Consider the following 17,877-nt stretch of genomic DNA (forward strand, 5'->3'; position numbering starts at 1 on the left):
AACAGGCTGTGGCCGTTTAATGAGTGATATTTGCCTTCAAAGGAGAGTTGTAATTATAACCATTTGGCCTATAAAAGGAAATTGTGGGGAAATTTTCCTCATGTGGATCTTGAGGGTTATATAGATAGTTACTGTGCAGTGACTCCAAAGTTTCAGTTTCTTTTGTACTTTTATTATATGAGCTGTTCAGGTGACTTTGTTCCTTGGAATAACTCCTAAGAGAATGAACTAAATAAAAGGCTTTAAAATTTTCCATCTGCACTTTACCTAGTCAAGTCCTGACTTTACAAATGGAAAGTTCTCGAATTCTGTGTAGCAGGTACACAGCTGTGCAAAGCATATCAGTTGCCATGCCATGTTCCTCTGTGCCAGATTTTCTTGCTTTTTTCCTTTTTAGCTGCTGTGTTGAAATATGAAAACAATGTCATGAATATCAGGCAGTTTAATTGTTCTCCACACCCCTACTGGCTTCCAAACTTTATGGATGTTTTCACATGGTCTTTGCCTTTTGTTGGGGAAAAAGGTAAGAGAACTAAAGCATGTGTCTCATCAGTTGTTTGGTGACTGAGCACACCTTATATTTGCGTGAGCCCCCGCAAGGTTCAGAAATGTTTTCTAATTTTGTTTGTTCTCTACTTAGATTTTTTTTTTTTTTTTGAGATGGAGTCTCGCTCTGTCACCCAGGCTGGAGTGCAGTGGCACAATCTTGGCTAACTACAACCTCCACCTCCTGGGTTCAAGCGATTCTCCTGCCTCAGCCTCCCGAGGAGCTGGGATTATAGGCATGTGCCCCTGGGCCCGGCTAATTTTTATATTTTAGTAGATACAGGGTTTCACCATATTGGCCAGGCTGGTCTCAAACTCCTGACCTCAAGTGATCTGCTCTCCTCAGCCTCCCAAAGTGCTGGGATTACAGGTGTGAGCCACTGTGCCCAACCTCTACATAGATTTGTAAATGGCATGTAATTGGTTCTTAAATTTTCATACATTATGGTTTTCTTACTGTAAATATCAATTTAAAGTAGCTGACCTACTATGATCAAGATGATAAAACAACATAGTTACTTGTCATTGCCTCAGATTTCTTCACTACTGAAGAGATTTAAACAGAATTTATTGTCCTTACAATTTTATTTGTACAACTACTCACATAAGCTAAGTCTGTTGGATGTAGGCCTGTTGGCTTAACTTTGTAAAATGGGAAAAAATTTTATCACGTGTGTATCAGTATGGGAAGAAGCTCTGAACAGCAACTCAGTAAAATCAAGTAGTTATGCAATAGATCTTCAAAGACTCCAAACTTGTACTGGAGCAAGTAATCTACCCAAATTCTTTTTAAATCTGAAAATTTACGTTTATGCTACTTTTTATAGCTATTGTTACTAACATAATGATAAATAATTTTTGTTCATGCTTACTTAACGTGTGTTTATTTAGATATACACATTATTTTAGAGAAAATACCTCATTAATTGCATAAATTTTGGATTATTTTGTTTTACATAGTCACAGAGATGCTGGTAAATGTGCTCAACATATGCTCTGATGACGAACTGATTTCTGATGATGAAGCAGAAGGTAAACTTTTCCTTCTCTAAACTAAAACTAGGGAGAGGTTCAGTTTTGGTTTTAGTTGTTTTAGTTTATTTTGAATGATTTTCTTTGTCATATTAAAAATAAATTTAGTTCATTGTGGAAAAATAAAATTTGAAAAATACGAGAAACCATAAATAAGGAAAAAAAGTCACCCATAATCCCATCATCTTATAGATATCCACAGTTAACATCTTAATGTATACTGTGTTAGTTGTCTTTTATCTCTGCACATAGCTTTCCTCTGTTTTTTTTTCTTTTTAATGAGAATGAGGTCATGTAATAAGATCTAGTACACTTACTATTTTTGTGGAGTTTCTTGTAGACTAGTTTCTAATGGATCTGTAGTTGTCCGTGCTGATCAATGTTTTATCTAATCCCAGTGGTGTTAGATATTGGAGGTTTTCCAAAGTTTTTGCTGACAAAACCCATACAGTTTTGAAAATTTGTATAGATAAAAATGTACACATTCTCTTAACCAATATTTATTACGTGGTTGATATATACCAAGTACTGTACTGTTTAGGTCCTTGCTCTCAATAAGCTTATTTGCTAGTGCAGGGAGGAAAAACAGTAAATAAATATGTCAGATGAAAGGAAGTAAAGCAATATTAGAAAATCAAGAATAACACTCCTTATTTCCATAGGATGAATTTCTAGAAATTGAATATCTATGTCAATTAGTACTTAAAATTTCAATTCTGATACAGATAGAAATTTCTGATACAGCCTCTAGAAAGGCTGTACCACTTTACATTTTGCAGGGTGCATAGTCACAGTGCGGTCTCCAATACTCTTTATGATACTCGTTATAGTCTGGTGTTAAGTTTTTAATTAAAATTTTAGTTTATATTTTTATGAGACTAATGGACAATTTTTTCTTGTGTTTATTGGTCATGTTTATCTCTCTTTTGTGACTTGTCAATTCATATCTTGTATCCTTTTTTTTTTTGTTTTTTTTGAGACAGAGTGTTGTTCTGTCACCCAGGCTGGAGTGCAGTGGCACGATCTCGGCTCACTGCAACCTTCACCTCCCGGGTTCAAGTGATTCTCCTGCCTCAGCCTTGCAAGTAGCTGGGATTACAGGCGTGTGCCACCACGACCAGCTAATTTTTGTATTTTTAGTATATATGGGGTTTCACCATGTTGCCCGGGCTAGTCTCGAACTCCTGAGCTCAAAGTGGTCTGCCTGCCTGGGTCTCCCAAAGTGCTGGGATTACAGGCATGAGCCACCACGCCCAACCCCATTTTGTTTTTTTTTTCTTATTGGCGTGTGAGGAATCTTTTTATTCAGTAACATTTTATTATATATGTAGCCAAGTACTTTTTTCCTAGTGTGCTGTGGGAGGTTTGATTGTAAAGGTAGGTCCTGACTTGTCTGAGAATGCAAGAGATTCTGGAAAAGTGGTGGTTACCCAAGCACAAACCGGCCTCATCCTATCCAGGCTCTGTGCTAAGTTGGTTCCCTTAACTGTGAGGATAAACCATCTCCATCATGGAGAAAACAGAATTCCCTTTGGGAATCTAGAGGAAATTACCATACACTCTCATGCTTCAGGTTCTGCACTGAAAATCAACAGCATATGGAAGATAGCTTGCGAGTGTATTTATTTATGGTATAGGAGATCACTATAAGGAACCAGTTCTTCTTGAGGAAGTAGTGCAGCCAAGTGAAAAACAAAAGAAAAACCGAATATCCCCTTGAGCAACATGGTGAAACCCCATCTCTACTAAAAATGCAGAAATCAGCCAGATGTGGTGGCGAGTGCCTCTGGTCGCAGCTACTTGGGGGCGTGAGGTGGGAGGATTATTTGAACCTGAGAGGCAGAGGTTGCAGTGAGCCGAGATCTTGCCACTACACTCTAGCCTGGCAACAGAGGGAGACCCTGTTTCAAAAAAACAAACGAACAAACAAAAACACATGTATTTCCTATTCTTTACCACCACAAATATAAAAATAAATAAATAAATAAAAAGGAAGAATGGGCCGGGCACAGTGGCTCACGCCTGTAATCCCAGCACTCTGGGAGGCTGAGGCAGGTGGATCATGAGGTCAAGAGATTGAGACCATCCTGGCCAACGTGGTGAAACCCCATCTCTACTAAAAACACAAAATTTAGCTGGATGCGGTGGCGCGCGCCTGTAGTCCCAGCTACTCGGGAGGCTGAGGTAGGAGAATTGCTTGAACCTGAGAGGTGGAGGTTGCAGTGAGCCAAGATCGCACCACTGCACTCCAGCCTGGCGACAGAGCAAGACTCCATCTCAAAAAAAACAAAAAAAAAAACAAAAAAGAAAAAAAGGGAAGAATGATTATATCCCCTGAAAAAGAAGCTGTGAAGCTGTAGAATCCATTAAACAAAAAACATACTATTCCTACAAAGAGATTTGTTAACTGTTCTGTCCTCCGTTTTTGTTCCTTGTTTTTGCCATCATTTATTCCACAAATGATACCTTTATTTAATGTTATTTTCATGATGTGTGGGGGTAGCAAATGTTGGATGCTCATAGATGTGAATTAATGTAAAACCATAAACTTTTAAGAAATGGAAGAAACTACTGACAAAATAAATTTGTAATTTAATGTTGCATCATGATTCCAAGGATATCTCTTATGAGCTGGTAAAGATAATAGCCTGTTTCTCTCATTGCATTTCACTTTTTTTTTTTTCTCTTTTCCATGTAAACATAAATTTCTCTTCTCATATTTCTGTCTTCATCTCCTTGTTTCTTGGTGTCTCTTCTCCCTGAAGATCACTACATTCCAAGCTATCAGAAAGGTATCCGACTAAACTGTGCTAAGAGCTTAATGCTTACTCTCTGTCCCACCACAGTCGTCTATTGGTTAGACTTTTAAAATTGGTAGTTAAATTTCAGAAAGGCTCTCCATCCTCCCCTTCAGTTTTAATGTGTATGTTTTCTCTGGACCTGTTGCATGATCCGGCAGGGTGTTGAGGGTTGGATGTGAGGAAGGAGAGGCCATGTTTCTTTTTCTGACTTTTGACTGTAGATACCTGGTGCATGCTGGACCTTGGCTTCTCATTTGTGGGCTATTTTCAGAATCCTAGATAAGAAAAAGCCATAAAGTCTCGCGTTAACTTTTTCTGTTGTTGCTTTTTAAAATAGTGCACGGTTGTAAGTAGTATTGTGAGGCAATAATTCACTAATGTAAGTGAAGATTATAGAATGAAAGCAGCACTCACTAAGTTCAGAAGAGCTAGCTGGGTGTTGTGTTTACATACAGAAGACAGCTGCTGGAATGATCACTTGCCATTTGGCAGGCCAAACCCTGCACCCTAAGGTGGCCCACAGCATTGTCAAAAGACATCTTTGCTGTAGCAGCGTTCTTGGTGAGGTTTGTTTATGTGTGTGTGTGTTTCATTCTTTGCTGTGTTCTACGTTTCACAACCACAAATAAGTTCCTACCTCTCATAGATCCACCCAGTCTGTCTCTTTTGTGGCCTCTCATTTTTTACTTCATCTTTTTATCTTCTGGGTCATTTTTTCTCTTGCTCCTTAGAACTTCCTGAGATTTTTGTTTGTTTAAACAAACTTAAGCCTTCATTTCTGTTTTTTAAAAACAATTGTTTCTTTAACTTAAGACACTTCATCCTGAATTTTTTAAAGGCAGCCTATTAACACATCCCTTTAACTTACTTATTCTTTGTATTCTCTAAGGAAGCACTACAGTTCGTAAGGAGATCATCAGGAGTAAGATCAGAGCCATTGGGAAGATGGCACGGGTCTTTTCAATTCTTCGGTAAGGATGTCTGTCATTACAGTGTGGATTAAAGGCATTTTGAGAGTAAATTAGACATCGAATTCAGAACAGTTTTTTTAGAATTGGAATTTAGTATTGAAACTGCAGGTCTTTAGGTCGAGTCCATATTGAATAAACATGTTAAAGCGACTAAAAATGTTCCATCAAACATTCAATTTGTTAGTAGCTTAGATGTAGTGGATGTAGTGGTTTAGTGTGGACTTTCCAACCAGATTGCCTGTGTTCAAATTCTGGCTCTACCTCTTATCTGTGTGATCTTGGGTTTCATCTGTGTGCCTTAGTTTCCTTGCCTGTAAAGCAGAAATAATAATAGGCCCTAACGCACAGGTTGTTAGGTGTATTAAATGGGATAAAATATGGGAAATGTTAGAACAGTGCCTGGCTGTTAGGTGCTTCTAATTGAAAAACAAGAACTGGCTGATTGTTTAAAATGAAAATATTTGTGGAAAACATCCCTTTCTTTGAGTCAGGGAAGGGTTAGGAGGTAGGTGAACCTATCTTCCATCTCTGCTCTCTTTCTTCACTTCCTTCAATATCTTTGAGTTGCTGAATGGAGGGTTCCCTGGCATTAACCCAGGGCTTTGGTCTTCCTTTGCAGGCAAGAAAGTGAGAGTGTGCTGACTCTCAAGGGCCTGACTCCCACAGGCACGCTCCCTCTGGGTGTCCTCTCAGGAGGCAAGCAGACTATCGAGACGGGTGAGTATGAGAGCTCTCCTCCATGGAAGGTGTGCTCCCGTAACCTAACAGTCAGCACACACTTACAAACGGGGGCTTTCCTCAGTAAATGCCACGAGAGCAGTTGGTTATACCATAAGCGGGGAAATGAATCTTCACCCCTACTTCCCTCGATACAGAAAACCTAAATCAGAATGGCTTATTATAACTTCAGTGTGAAAAGCAGGATAGTAAAACGAGAAGAAAGTATGGAGAGTAGACACTGGGGTAGGCAGAGTCTTTAAGTAGGACACAAAACGTACTAACCTTAAAAAGCCAGTTGAATTTCATTAAAATCAAGAACTTCTCTTCTTAAAAATACATGATTAAGAGAGGAAAAAGGCAAGACACAAAATGGAAGAAAATTTTTGCAATACACATGTCTCACAAAGCCCTTGTATCCAGAACATATAAAGAACTATAAATCAATAGGAAAAAACAAATTTCAAAAATGGTCAGAAGATTTAAACAGGCACTTCACAAAAGAGGATATCAAAGTGGCCAATAGACCCGGTGCAGTGGCTCATGCTTGTAATCCTAGCATTTTGAGAGGCCAAGGCAGGCGGATCACCTGAGGTCAGGAGTTCAAGACCAGCCTGGCCAACATGGTGAAATTCCGTCTCTACTAAAAATACAAAAATTAGCCAGGTGTGGTGGTGGGCACCTGTGATCCCAGCTACTCGGATGACTCAGGCAGGAGAATTGCTTGAACCCAGGAGGCGGAGGTTGCAGTGAGCTGAGATCACACCACTACTCCAGCCTGGGTGGCAGAGTGAGACTCCATCTCAAAAAAAAATCAGTGGCCAATAAACATATGAAAAGATCGGCTGGGCGTGGTGGCTCTCGCCTGTAATCCCAGCACTTTGGGAGGCCAAGGCGAGTGGATCACGAGGTCAGGAGATGGAGACCATCCTGGCTAACATGGTGAAACCTCGTCTTTACTGAAAATATAAAAAATTAGCCAGGCTTGGTAGCGGGCGCCTGTAGTCCCAGCTACTCAGGAGGCTGAGGCAGGAGAATGGCGTGAACCCAGGATGCGGAGCTTGCAGTGAACAGAGATCGCGCTGCTGCACTCCAGCCTGGGTGACAGAGCAAGACTCTGTCTCAAAAAAAAAAAAAAAAAAAAAAAAAAATGAAAAGATGTTAATATTATTATAGTTTTCAATCTAGGTAGTAGACGTTAAAACCACAGTGAGGGCTGGGAGCAGTGGCTCACGCCTATAATCCCAGCACTTTGGGAGGCTGAGGCAAGCAGATCTTTTGAGGCCAGGAGTTCAAGAACAGCCTGGCCAACACAGCAAAATCCCACCTCTCCTAAAAATACAAAAATTAGCTGAGCATGGTGGTATACTCCTGTAATCCCAGCTACTCAGGAGGCTGAGGCACTAGAATCACTGGAACCCGGGAGGTGGAGGTTGCAGCAAGCCAAGATCACGCCAAGACTCTGTTTCAAAAAAAAAACACAAAGCACCGCAGTGAGGTACCATTACATACCCACTAGAACAGCTAAAAAAAGTTTGGGCCAGGGCGTGGTGACTCACACCTGTTATCCCAGCACTTTGGGAGGCTGAGGTGGGAGGATCACTTGAGGCCAGGAGTTCAAGGCTGTAGTACGCTATGATTGTGCCACTGCACTCCAGTCTGCAGTCTGGGCAATAGGGCGAGACCCTGTCTCAAAAAAAAAAAAAAAAAAAAAAAAAAAAGTCTGACAATACCAAGTATTGTATTGGTGTGTTTGTGGAGAACTAGAACTAGGTATGTTGCTGAAGTGCTTGTAAATTGATTCAAGCACTTTAGAAAACTATTGGGCAGTAAAGCTAAACGTACATCTACCCTGTAACCCAGCAGTTCCACACCTGGTATATATCCAAGAGAAACTGGATGTGTTCACCAAAGGTTATGCTGGGAATGTTCACTGTAGCTTTATTCATAATAGCTCAAAGCTGGAAACAACCCAAATGTCCATCAATGGTAGACTACATAAATAAATTGTATTCTAAAATATAAATAAACTGTATTCTATTTATACAATAGAATAATACTCAGCAATAAAAAATAGCACATTATGGACACATGCTACAACATGGTTAAATCTCATAGACATTACAGTAAACTGCAAGAGCCAGACACAAAAGAGCATAGACTGTCTGATTTATATAATATTTAAGAACCGTTAGACTAATCAGTGATAATAAAGTCAGAATGTCACTTTCTCTGGTGGGAGAATATTGTCCCAGAAGGGCACAGGGAACATCTGGAGTGTTAGGAATGTTCTGTATCCCTATCATGGTGGTAGTTAGACATGTGTATAAATAGGTAAGAATGTATCGAGCTGTACACTTCAGATTTGTGCACATGCTATGCCTCGTGTATATTTTGTACCTTAAAACAGTTTGAGAGGGTTGCAGTTTCTCAATCAGAGAGGGAGTTTGCCTCTTTCTGTGCAGCCATATTCTATTCCAGTGCCAGAATCACCTCTTCAATCAGAGTACCAATTCTGAAATTTACCCAGGAGCCGACTTCTTAGGAAAGGGCTTTCTGGAATCCTGGAATGAAAAGATTGGTGTTTGTGAGAATAAACATACAAAGGGAAGAGACAGGAGATCACATTACTGGGTGACTGACACTAGGTATGAAAATTGGTGTTGAAGCATTAATATCTTAAACTAAAGTTTCACTGCTTTTTTTTTGCTCCCCTTGTTTTGTTGAATTGTTTCTACTTAAGTGTTTTTTCCCACATCATCCTTCATCTGGCCTTTTTTCTTTTTTCTTTTTTTCCCAAGAGACAGAGTTGCCCAGGCTAGAATGCAATGGCTATTTACAGGTGCTGTCATAGCTCACGGCAGCACCCAGTTCCTGAGCTCAAGCAATCCCCCTTCCTCAACTACTTGAGTGGCTGGGACTATAGGCATTTGCCACTGTGCCTGGCCATCCTGCCATTTATAGGAGTCCTTTTTCTTTTGTAGAAATTTCATTGCTATTGACTAATAGGGACAAACCCTTTTTTTCTCTCTTTTTGGAGACAGAATCTTGGTCTGTTGCCCAGACTGGAGTGCAGTGGCACGATCTTGCCTCACTGCAACCTCCGCCTCCTGGGTTCAAGCAGTTCTCCTGCCTCAGCCTCCCAAGTAGTTGGAACTACAGGCGCATGCCGCCATACCCGGATAATTTTTTGTATTTTAGTAGAGACAGAGTTTCACCGTGTTGCCCAGGCTGGTCTCAAACTCCTGAGGTCAGGCAATCCGCCCGCCTCAGCCTCCCAAAGTGCTAGGATTACAGGTGTGAGCCACTGCGCCCAGCCATTTTTTTCTTTTTATAAAATTGAATTCCTCCTTCTCTTTCAAATTGAATTCTGAAATATTAAAGTTCAGCTATTTAGAAGAAAGTCTGAACATTTTCTCTTTGGAAGTATAGTTTATTTTCCTAGTTCCTTTAGTTTCACAGAAAGTATCAGTAAACTATTTCCAGTTGAATATTTTTCTCAAATAAATGTGCAGGGTTTTTTTGTAAGCAGAATATGTTCCCACCATTGCTTTGCTTGATAAGAAAGATATCTTAGAGGAATAGGCAGTAACATGAGTTAAGAGAAAAAAAGGAATGTCCTATAGCATCCTTATGTGAACATTATGCAATTTTGCTGACCAACAAAATTGTTGTTTTAATCGAAACCAACTTTGTCTAAACCTTGAGAAAGCAAATCTTCAAATCAGGGCTGAGCAACAGAATTATATAGCTATGTTATTTGGAAATTTGTTTCTAATTCTTGGTCATCTTTTGGGCTCAGCCCCAATGTATGAGTTGAATATAAGTGTTTTAATCAAGATAGGACCATTTATTGATACTTCCAAAATTGATAGAAATCTTCAATAATGTGTGAGAACAAAGGTAAAGTTGGAGCCAACTTTTTAGAGTTTCTTGTTCTTACTGATTCACAGGAAGTGAGTTTATTCTGTTATTTTCACATTGGAGTCTCAGTTCCACCGGCTCATTGGCAAACTGGAGCATTAACTAAAAAAGACCTTTTATTCATATAACTTTACTTTTATTCATATAACCAACAATATCCCATATGGCCATGTAACATACATTCATATATGCCCCACCTTGATCTAAGAGGGACTGTCATGAGTTACAATATACACAGTGGAGTAATGCTTGGAAATTGAAGCACAAGGGAAAACAAAAATAAAGCCAATAGTTAGCCACAAATTTGACTATAAGAATCCCAATAGCCAAAATAGTGGGGAAAGCCAAGGACAGGACAAGATTCATGAAGACCATCAGATTAAAACAGATCAGTTATAAATTGGACTACATCAAAATTAAAAACTCTTGTACTGCAAATGGTGCTATCAAGAAAATGAAAAGACAACCCACAGAATGGTTGAAAATGTTTTCAAATCATATATCTCCTAAGAGATTGGTATCTAGAAAATATACTCTTACAACTCAATAATAAGACAACCCAGTTAAAAATGGGTAAAGAATTGAATTGACATTTTTCCCATGAAGACATACAAATGGCACATGAAATGATGTTTGACATCATTAGACATTCAGAAAATGCAAATCAAAACCACAATGGGATACCACTTCATAGTCGGTAGGATGGCTGTGAAAAGACAGCAGTTAATAAGAAGTGTTGATGAGAATGTGGAGAAATTGGGACCTTCTTAACACTGCTGGTAGGAATGTAAAATGGAACAGCTGCTTTGGAAAACATTCTGACAGTTCTTCAAATGATGAAACATAGAGTTGACTTATTACTCAGCAATTCCAGTCACAGCTACATACCCCACAAAGAAAAGAAAATATGTCCTCGCAAAAACTTGTACACAAGTGTTCATAAATGACATTCATCATAATAGCCCAAAATGGCATTTTTATAATAGCCAAAAGGTGGAAAAAAGCAATTGTCCATAAACTAAACAAAATGTGATAAACACAATGGCATACTATTCAGCCATAAAAAGGAATGAAATGCAGGTATACATGTGAACATAACTGAACCTTGAAAACATTATGTTAAGTGAAAGAAGTCAGTCACTACAGACCACATATTATATGATGCCATTCGTATGAAATGTCCAAAACAGACCAGTCTACAGAGAAAGTAGATTCGTGTTCGACTAGGATTGAGGGGAAGAGGTGAGGGAAGGAAATGGGAAGTGACTGCTAATAAGTGGGGGGTTTCTCATTGGGGTGATGAAAATATTCTAAGCACAGATTGCGGTGATGGTTGCACAACTCTATATTAAAACCTTTGACTTGTATACTTTAAACAAGTGAATTTTGTGGTATATGAATTCTATTTCAGTTAAGATGTTAAAAAGAAAAAAAAAAGTTGAGGTAGTTTGATATGACTGTTTCTTATAATGGCCCTTACTGCAGGCTACTATCTTTATACCCAATGTGAATAATAATTCTAGGAGGGCCCCAAACAACGTAATATACACATTTTACCATGTAGCTTTTAAGCTTTAATTAGACCAACACTCAGTATACAGTTTTAGCAATGCTTTGTTCTCCCACTTCCTAACAGTGACATCAGTGATGTGGTGTTAGAAGGCATTGTAGCTTTCTTGTCAAGGGTATTTGTTCTACTTAAGGAGATTAGAGAGGGTGTGACAGTGATTTAATACATGCCTACCTATGGTTGACAAATGAAAGCACTTCGTAAGTAGATTCCAATTATCCATTTTTCACATTGCATTAGGCATTTAATGTTGTAGTTCTTTCCGTTTCTTTTCTCATATTGATATATAAAGCCTTGGGAATAGCAGCATACTGTTACTGCTCATTATTCTTCCTTGCCTTCTTTTGGCAAATTGGTACTGGAGTAACTGACAGAGTTCTCCTAATAGGATCTTTCTTGCTGCACCCTGTACCTTTTCATATATTAGCGTTTTTACTGTCTGAGAAAGGAGATGCAAGGGAGTTCACCTGTTGGTACTAATTTTTAAGTTGCTTCCTTTTCCATTGCTAAGAAAGAAGAGGGCTTTCTTAGTTATTGGCCTACTCTCTTGAACACTGTGTGGAAGCCATATGGATTGTAAACATCAGCCTCTGCTATATTTTTAAGCCCAGATGGGTACCCACATTTGCATTAGGAATTCAGTAGTTCTATGCTTTTGTTAACTTTGTACTCCACTCCTGGACAAGGAATAACCCTTCACATGGAACCTATTTTTCGTCTCCTTCCAAATGCCAGTCTGCTGTTCAAAGGCCACTTTTTTTTTTTAATGAAGTAATTAATAGGACAGTTGGACTCCAAATAAGTCACTTGAGAGCAATAAGATGTAGTTGTAAATAAGCTTTTTGAATAGGACCCAGCAGTAGCTCATTTAATATCACCTGAGCTATTTTACAAACTAAGGATTATTGTGATGTCAGACTATTTGATTCTACATGTTGTTTTGATATGTGGATGTCAAGATATAAAGTAGCAGTTGGCTATTTGAAATGAAGAGAGCAATGTTCAATGCCACCCGAAATGTTAAAAATATTAGAAACTCTCCCCACCCCATATTCCTCCCACCCCAATTGAGTCTCTCGCAATAATCTTCTCGCTTCTCTAACTAGTTGACTTTCATTGTGGATGGGGATAGGCTAAAACTCGGGCCCCTGGGATGGCTGTGCTGCCAGCAGTGCTGTTGGTTTACTCACTCTTTTTCTGTCTTCATTTTTGCATGCTACTGCTCCTGCCCTCTTACAGCCACAGTAGAAGCGGTAGAGGCCCGGGAAGGTATGGCCATATTACTCTGATAGATGTGATCCATGTGTCTGTGTACTGGTTTTTCAAAGCTTTATCAACATTTCAAATATTTTATTATTGCATCACCAGAACTGTAACAGTGAGAAAAGGAATAGTTGTTTCTAGGCATGTTAACGAAGCAGGTGTTTCCTTTGTGTCCTATCTTTGCATTAATTTTAAATAACCTTCACCACAGCTACAGTTTTGTGTTTTTTTTTTCTGGGCTCTATCAGCTTTAATACAATGGCAGAAGCTTAAGCAGCTGGTCATGAGAGGTCAAGTGGTTTACTTCTGTATCCCTTCCATGTACAAGAGACATCCATTTGATTCTAAAGAGAGCCAAATAGGTCAGCCTCTTCAACGATTCTAAAAGATTTCAAGAGCAGAGGCAGAAGTAGACTGGAATTTAGTTCATTTCTGAGGTTGCCCTAAGGTAGGCAAGTTAAATTAACTTTGTTTCTGTGAAAACCATTGGAATTGATAAATTTGTATTATACATGTAATTGTTTTATTAGGTAAGATGGTTCAAAATGGGAATGCCTTTCTTTGGTGATACAAAAGTTGAATCAGAAAGAAAATATCTAGAAGCTATTTTTAAGTTTTTAACTTATGTACAGCTCCTGGTTGTGCAAGATAAAAAGCTGTCCTAAACAAAAAGATTAGCTCTTTTGTTACCTGTTTTTGGTGTGGTCTATGTGGTCTTTGTGCTAAAAGCAACTACCTGGGTTCAACTTGTTCAGTTATTCTAGGGTTGCCTTTGTTCTAGCATTGCGTATGTTTGTAGTGCATAAGACACTCTTTCTTAAATGTATTGGGGCCCAGTAAGTACTTGTTAGCTTTTTGTTAGGTATATGTCTACCATGATTATGCATATAGAGCTTTTATGAAAATTTCTTTCACAATTTCAGCTGCCCTTTGGGCTTTAAGGAAGCAGTAGCTTCAGACAAGACCGATTCAGGCAAACATTGCCCATGACTTTCACCAGACATGTGCTTCATAGCCACCTTTCTGTGTGTTTCTCTAGGAGGTTGCTGTGTGCTAAGAAACTTTTTAAGCTTGTTGCTTTGCTGCCTAATTGAGCTCTCTCCACCTGCTTCCTGTTTTTCTGTAGCCATCAGAGGGTTCTCGCTTCAGCACAAGATCCGGAGTTTTGAAGAAGCACGAGGTCTGGACCGAATTAATGAACGAATGCCACCCCGAAAAGATAGCATACACGCGGATGGGCCAGTGAAATCTGTAACCTCAGCACACTCACATGCTGCACACAGGAGCGACCAAGGGAAGAAAGCCCAGTAATGACTTCAAGTCCTGCCGTGGCTCAGGTGGATCTAAAACTCAAGAACAAATTTTATTTATTTATTATTGGAAAATGAAAAGCAACTCAAACAATTTCAACCTGGAGGTGCATTTATAATTCAGTCTGCATTTATTCTGTAAAAAAGTGACTGTTTTATAAATTCTTTTAATTTATGTTCAATATATATAAAAAGTGCATCTGTTTTGTTTTTCCCTTTTTTCTCCATAATTTTAAAAAATGAATCTGATTGTTGTCAACACATTTGTGAAGTCTTGTGCTACAAAGGGGAACTTCCCCTAATAAAAGGGCCTTGGAAACCTGCTGGGTTTCTGACTTGAACTAGTCAGTCTTCATTATTGTTTTTTGGAAGTTAATGTCTTGTCTTTCATGTAAGACTAATAAACTTTTCAAATGCAAGAAGATTTTTTTCCTTTTCATTTTTTTCCTTTCTGCTGGGTGCCATTGAAGAAAGTCCTCTTAGATTTCAATGGCTAAAACTGCTTCTCTTCTTATGGGAAACTGGATCATAGTAGAACTTCAAAGTGAATAACCCAAACCCAGTGATTTTAAGGGCAAAGGGAAATGTTTTCCATAATAACCTACTTTTTCTGGACTCTCAGTTCCTTTAAATATGTTCTAGTAAAACAAAATTAAAAATAACAAGGGATGTTCTTAGAGTTACTTAAAATTTGTTCATCTGACCATGGGCATGAATGGTTTAAATTTCCTTAGAACTTTGGAGGAGAAATATTTTCAGAAAGCTTTCACAGTTGCCAGATTCTTTTGCTTTCATTTTTGAACCCCAGGTGACTTCTGTAAAGGAAGTCACTTTCTAAATATTTGATAAATGCCCTCAATAGCACCTTCTACAGCAGGATGTATATACGCCCTTCTAGGCTGTTGGCATCAGCTCTCGCATCTGCCTTCCCATCGTCCTTCTGTTGTTCCCTGTCAGTATTACTGAAACCAGCTGGGGTAGTAGAAACTGACAAGAGTTCAATGGTCTCCTTGTGAATTGAAGGTCTTGCTAAAGGACATTGGATAAGTGAGGATTTCCTGTCTTCTATATCAGTTACTCTTTAGGTTGAATGGTATTTCAGCCTCCATTAGCATATTTTGAAATGCAAAAAACAAGTGTTCAGATGTAGCTTGTGTATTATTTTCCCTTAGTTTGATTTTCAAGTCACAACTAACTAGTGAAGAAAATTTTGGGGCAACTTAGGCTCCCATTTTGGCCAGCCTCATCTCAGGAGCCGGGTCATAATACTCATTGGTCAGCTCTGCAATGAATGTACATGCCTGAGAACATTACATCAGAGCATGGAACATGCACATTTATGGCATTCCTTAGTGTTATTTGTGATGTGGCAGTCTAGCACTAAAGCAAGTATTTCAGACAGTAATACGTCATATTGGGAGTTTCCAGGAAACCAGAAAAACAAAGAACAACATAATTTTGGTGGGTTTTTTTTTCCCCAAAAAACTATACTTTTCATTAGAAGAATGAAGACTTAGCCCATCTATCTCTGTTTTCCTATACCTTTTTTCTAACAGTTCCTGATTTGTTTATGGCAGAAATCAAAGCACTCTTAGGGATTGGAATCTGCCTGCATGGATTGCTCCGTTAATAAAAAGATAGGAAGGAGATAAAGGATCTCTGAATGGGTTGTGAGTAAAACCTGTGAAAGAAGGGAGAAAAAGTCTCTAGTAACTGTCTTTTCCTGATTGTCATTGAACCTAAATCGGGTATTAAGCACCTAGATATCCTTATGTTCCTTTCTCTTCCAATCCTAGGATTAGAAAAGATCCTGTCTTTGGAAATTTCACTGATGAAAGTCATTCCACATGACAGATTGCAGAGTTGCTAGTACCTTATCCCTTTCTCCTTTTCATTAAGGCTGTTGTTACACATATACAATCCACAGGGAGAAACCACTCTTACAGGCCTCCATCAGCAGGCAGTAGTAGGAATAGTTACTGTAAATCCTTATAAGCAAAAAATAATAGTTTGTTAGGGATGATTATTTAGGAATGGCTTCACTATTGTCTCAAAAAGCAGAATGATAAAGCAAGTTTCCTTGACAGAAGCATCACAAAATTATATACAGTACTTCACTGGTTCCCTCTGAGCTGTCGAGGAATCAGCCAGAGTAGAGAGGTTATGTGGTCCTGGTTCAAGAAAACCTGAGTGAGTTTTAGAGCAGCACTAACTCTTAAGAGGAGGCTAGATTTGAAAAGTCTGTTGAATTCTAAAGGTAAAGTTATCCCTTCCGTTGTGTAGCTGTTTTAATGTAAACAACAGCTTCCAAGGTGGCTGGACCCCTGCCCTGGGTTTGCTCTCCGGCTACTTTTCCTGCCTAGGGCCATGATTAAACAGACATTTTAACTGCTGTTAAAGCTCTGCAGTCTTGGTGTTTTCAAAGTCTCTTCTGTTTTATTGCATGTTTCCCCCTGTGTGTGCGTAAAGATACTATAAACAGTTTTATTGTGTTCTCGGTCACAGGACCTTCCTTGTGGAAGGCCCACAGGGACCTTCTTTTTCTGCAACTTCTCCCATTTAGGAAAACAAAAACAAACAATTTCCCAGGCATGTCAGGACTCCTTTGTAAACTTTTCTGAAATACCATTTTGAAAATGATGCTTCACATGGAGCCAGTTTCTCACTTTTGGTGACATACATATCACAGGACATTTAAATCGATCGGATGATTATTTCTTTTAAAAATTTGAAAACTCATCTAATGTAAGTTCAAAACATATATCCCTTTTTGATTTCTGTGTTCTGAATGTTTAGAACAAAAGCAAAACAATAAGCCAAGGGTGTGTGTGTGTGTGTATATATGTGTGTGTGTATGTGTGTGTGTGTGTGTGTGTGTGTCTTTAATAGAATGCTAAAACAAAAATAGCCTCCGTTTTCCTTAAAATCTCAAAGTGACACTTTGGTTACAAGTAGAGACATTGCTGATTTGCTGGTCTTTTGTGACTGGATATTGATTGGCAAGGTAAGAATTGCTTATCATACTCTGATGAGCTTGATACTGCTCCTTGCCTAGGAGTAAAAGACAGCCTCTCCAGCAACATCAGTATTTTTCATGTCTTTCGTTGCCTTTTTTGGTTCTTCCATGAACAATTCAGTGAGGCAAGTTTCTATCAATAGCAAAGATTTGCCACCTTAAGTTTAGCTTTCTTTGCTGTCCTGATAACTTAGGGATGATTTCCTGATTGACATTGTTCAAAATAGGAAGAGAGAAACCTCTATGTGTTTTGTCAGTAGACTATTGTTGAATGTCATTAAGGAGCAAGGGTAAGATTTTTAAAAACTGGATAACTTTGGGGCCTTTTTAGCCTTTTTGGCATTGTTCCTTAGATCCTCTACTCTCTGAGTGCTTTAAAAACACACAGTTTGAGGTGCAGCTGATCTCTATAGGAAAAATATAAGCCATGCCTGCATGAGACACAGCTAGGCTTGCTGTTCATGGTCATTACTCAAGAGTCTCTCTAGCCTCAGAATGAGTAAGGCTAAAATCTGTTCCCTTTACCCTGCCCTATTTTATGTAAATAAATAAATCTCCAAAATTTTCTACTGTACCATATCTATAAAGTTTAAGTTCTTAAGAATTTTCATCCAAGCTGGGCACGGTGGCTCACGCCTGTAATCCCAGCACTTTGGGAGGCTGAGGCCAGTGGATCACGACGTCAGGAGATTGAGACCATCCTAGCCAACATGGTGAAACCCTGTCT

The 17,877-nt window shown here is 38.9% G+C and overlaps 1 protein-coding gene across 3 annotated transcripts in view; it reads left to right on the top strand.

Annotated features, from left to right (window-relative positions):
- Nucleotides 1–14,556, top strand: part of PPP3CC (protein phosphatase 3 catalytic subunit gamma) — a 101,700-nt gene extending 87,144 nt beyond the window's left edge. The window contains exons 9-14 of one of the 3 annotated variants that reach the window (XM_037983683.2): nucleotides 398–523; nucleotides 1,507–1,578; nucleotides 5,269–5,350; nucleotides 5,970–6,067; nucleotides 12,801–12,830; nucleotides 13,951–14,556. In XM_037983683.2, coding sequence (XP_037839611.1) covers nucleotides 398–523; nucleotides 1,507–1,578; nucleotides 5,269–5,350; nucleotides 5,970–6,067; nucleotides 12,801–12,830; nucleotides 13,951–14,135 — 593 coding nt within the window. In that variant the 3' untranslated portion in view covers nucleotides 14,136–14,556. The remainder of the gene's footprint in view (nucleotides 1–397; nucleotides 524–1,506; nucleotides 1,579–5,268; nucleotides 5,351–5,969; nucleotides 6,068–12,800; nucleotides 12,831–13,950) is intronic. The other 2 variants (XM_037983685.2, XM_037983684.2) reach the window with 2 other exon arrangements.
- The last annotated feature ends 3,321 nt before the right edge of the window (nucleotides 14,557–17,877 follow it).

Source organism: Chlorocebus sabaeus, chromosome 8, assembly GCF_047675955.1.
Source record: "Chlorocebus sabaeus isolate Y175 chromosome 8, mChlSab1.0.hap1, whole genome shotgun sequence".
Lineage (NCBI taxonomy): Eukaryota > Metazoa > Chordata > Mammalia > Primates > Cercopithecidae > Chlorocebus > Chlorocebus sabaeus.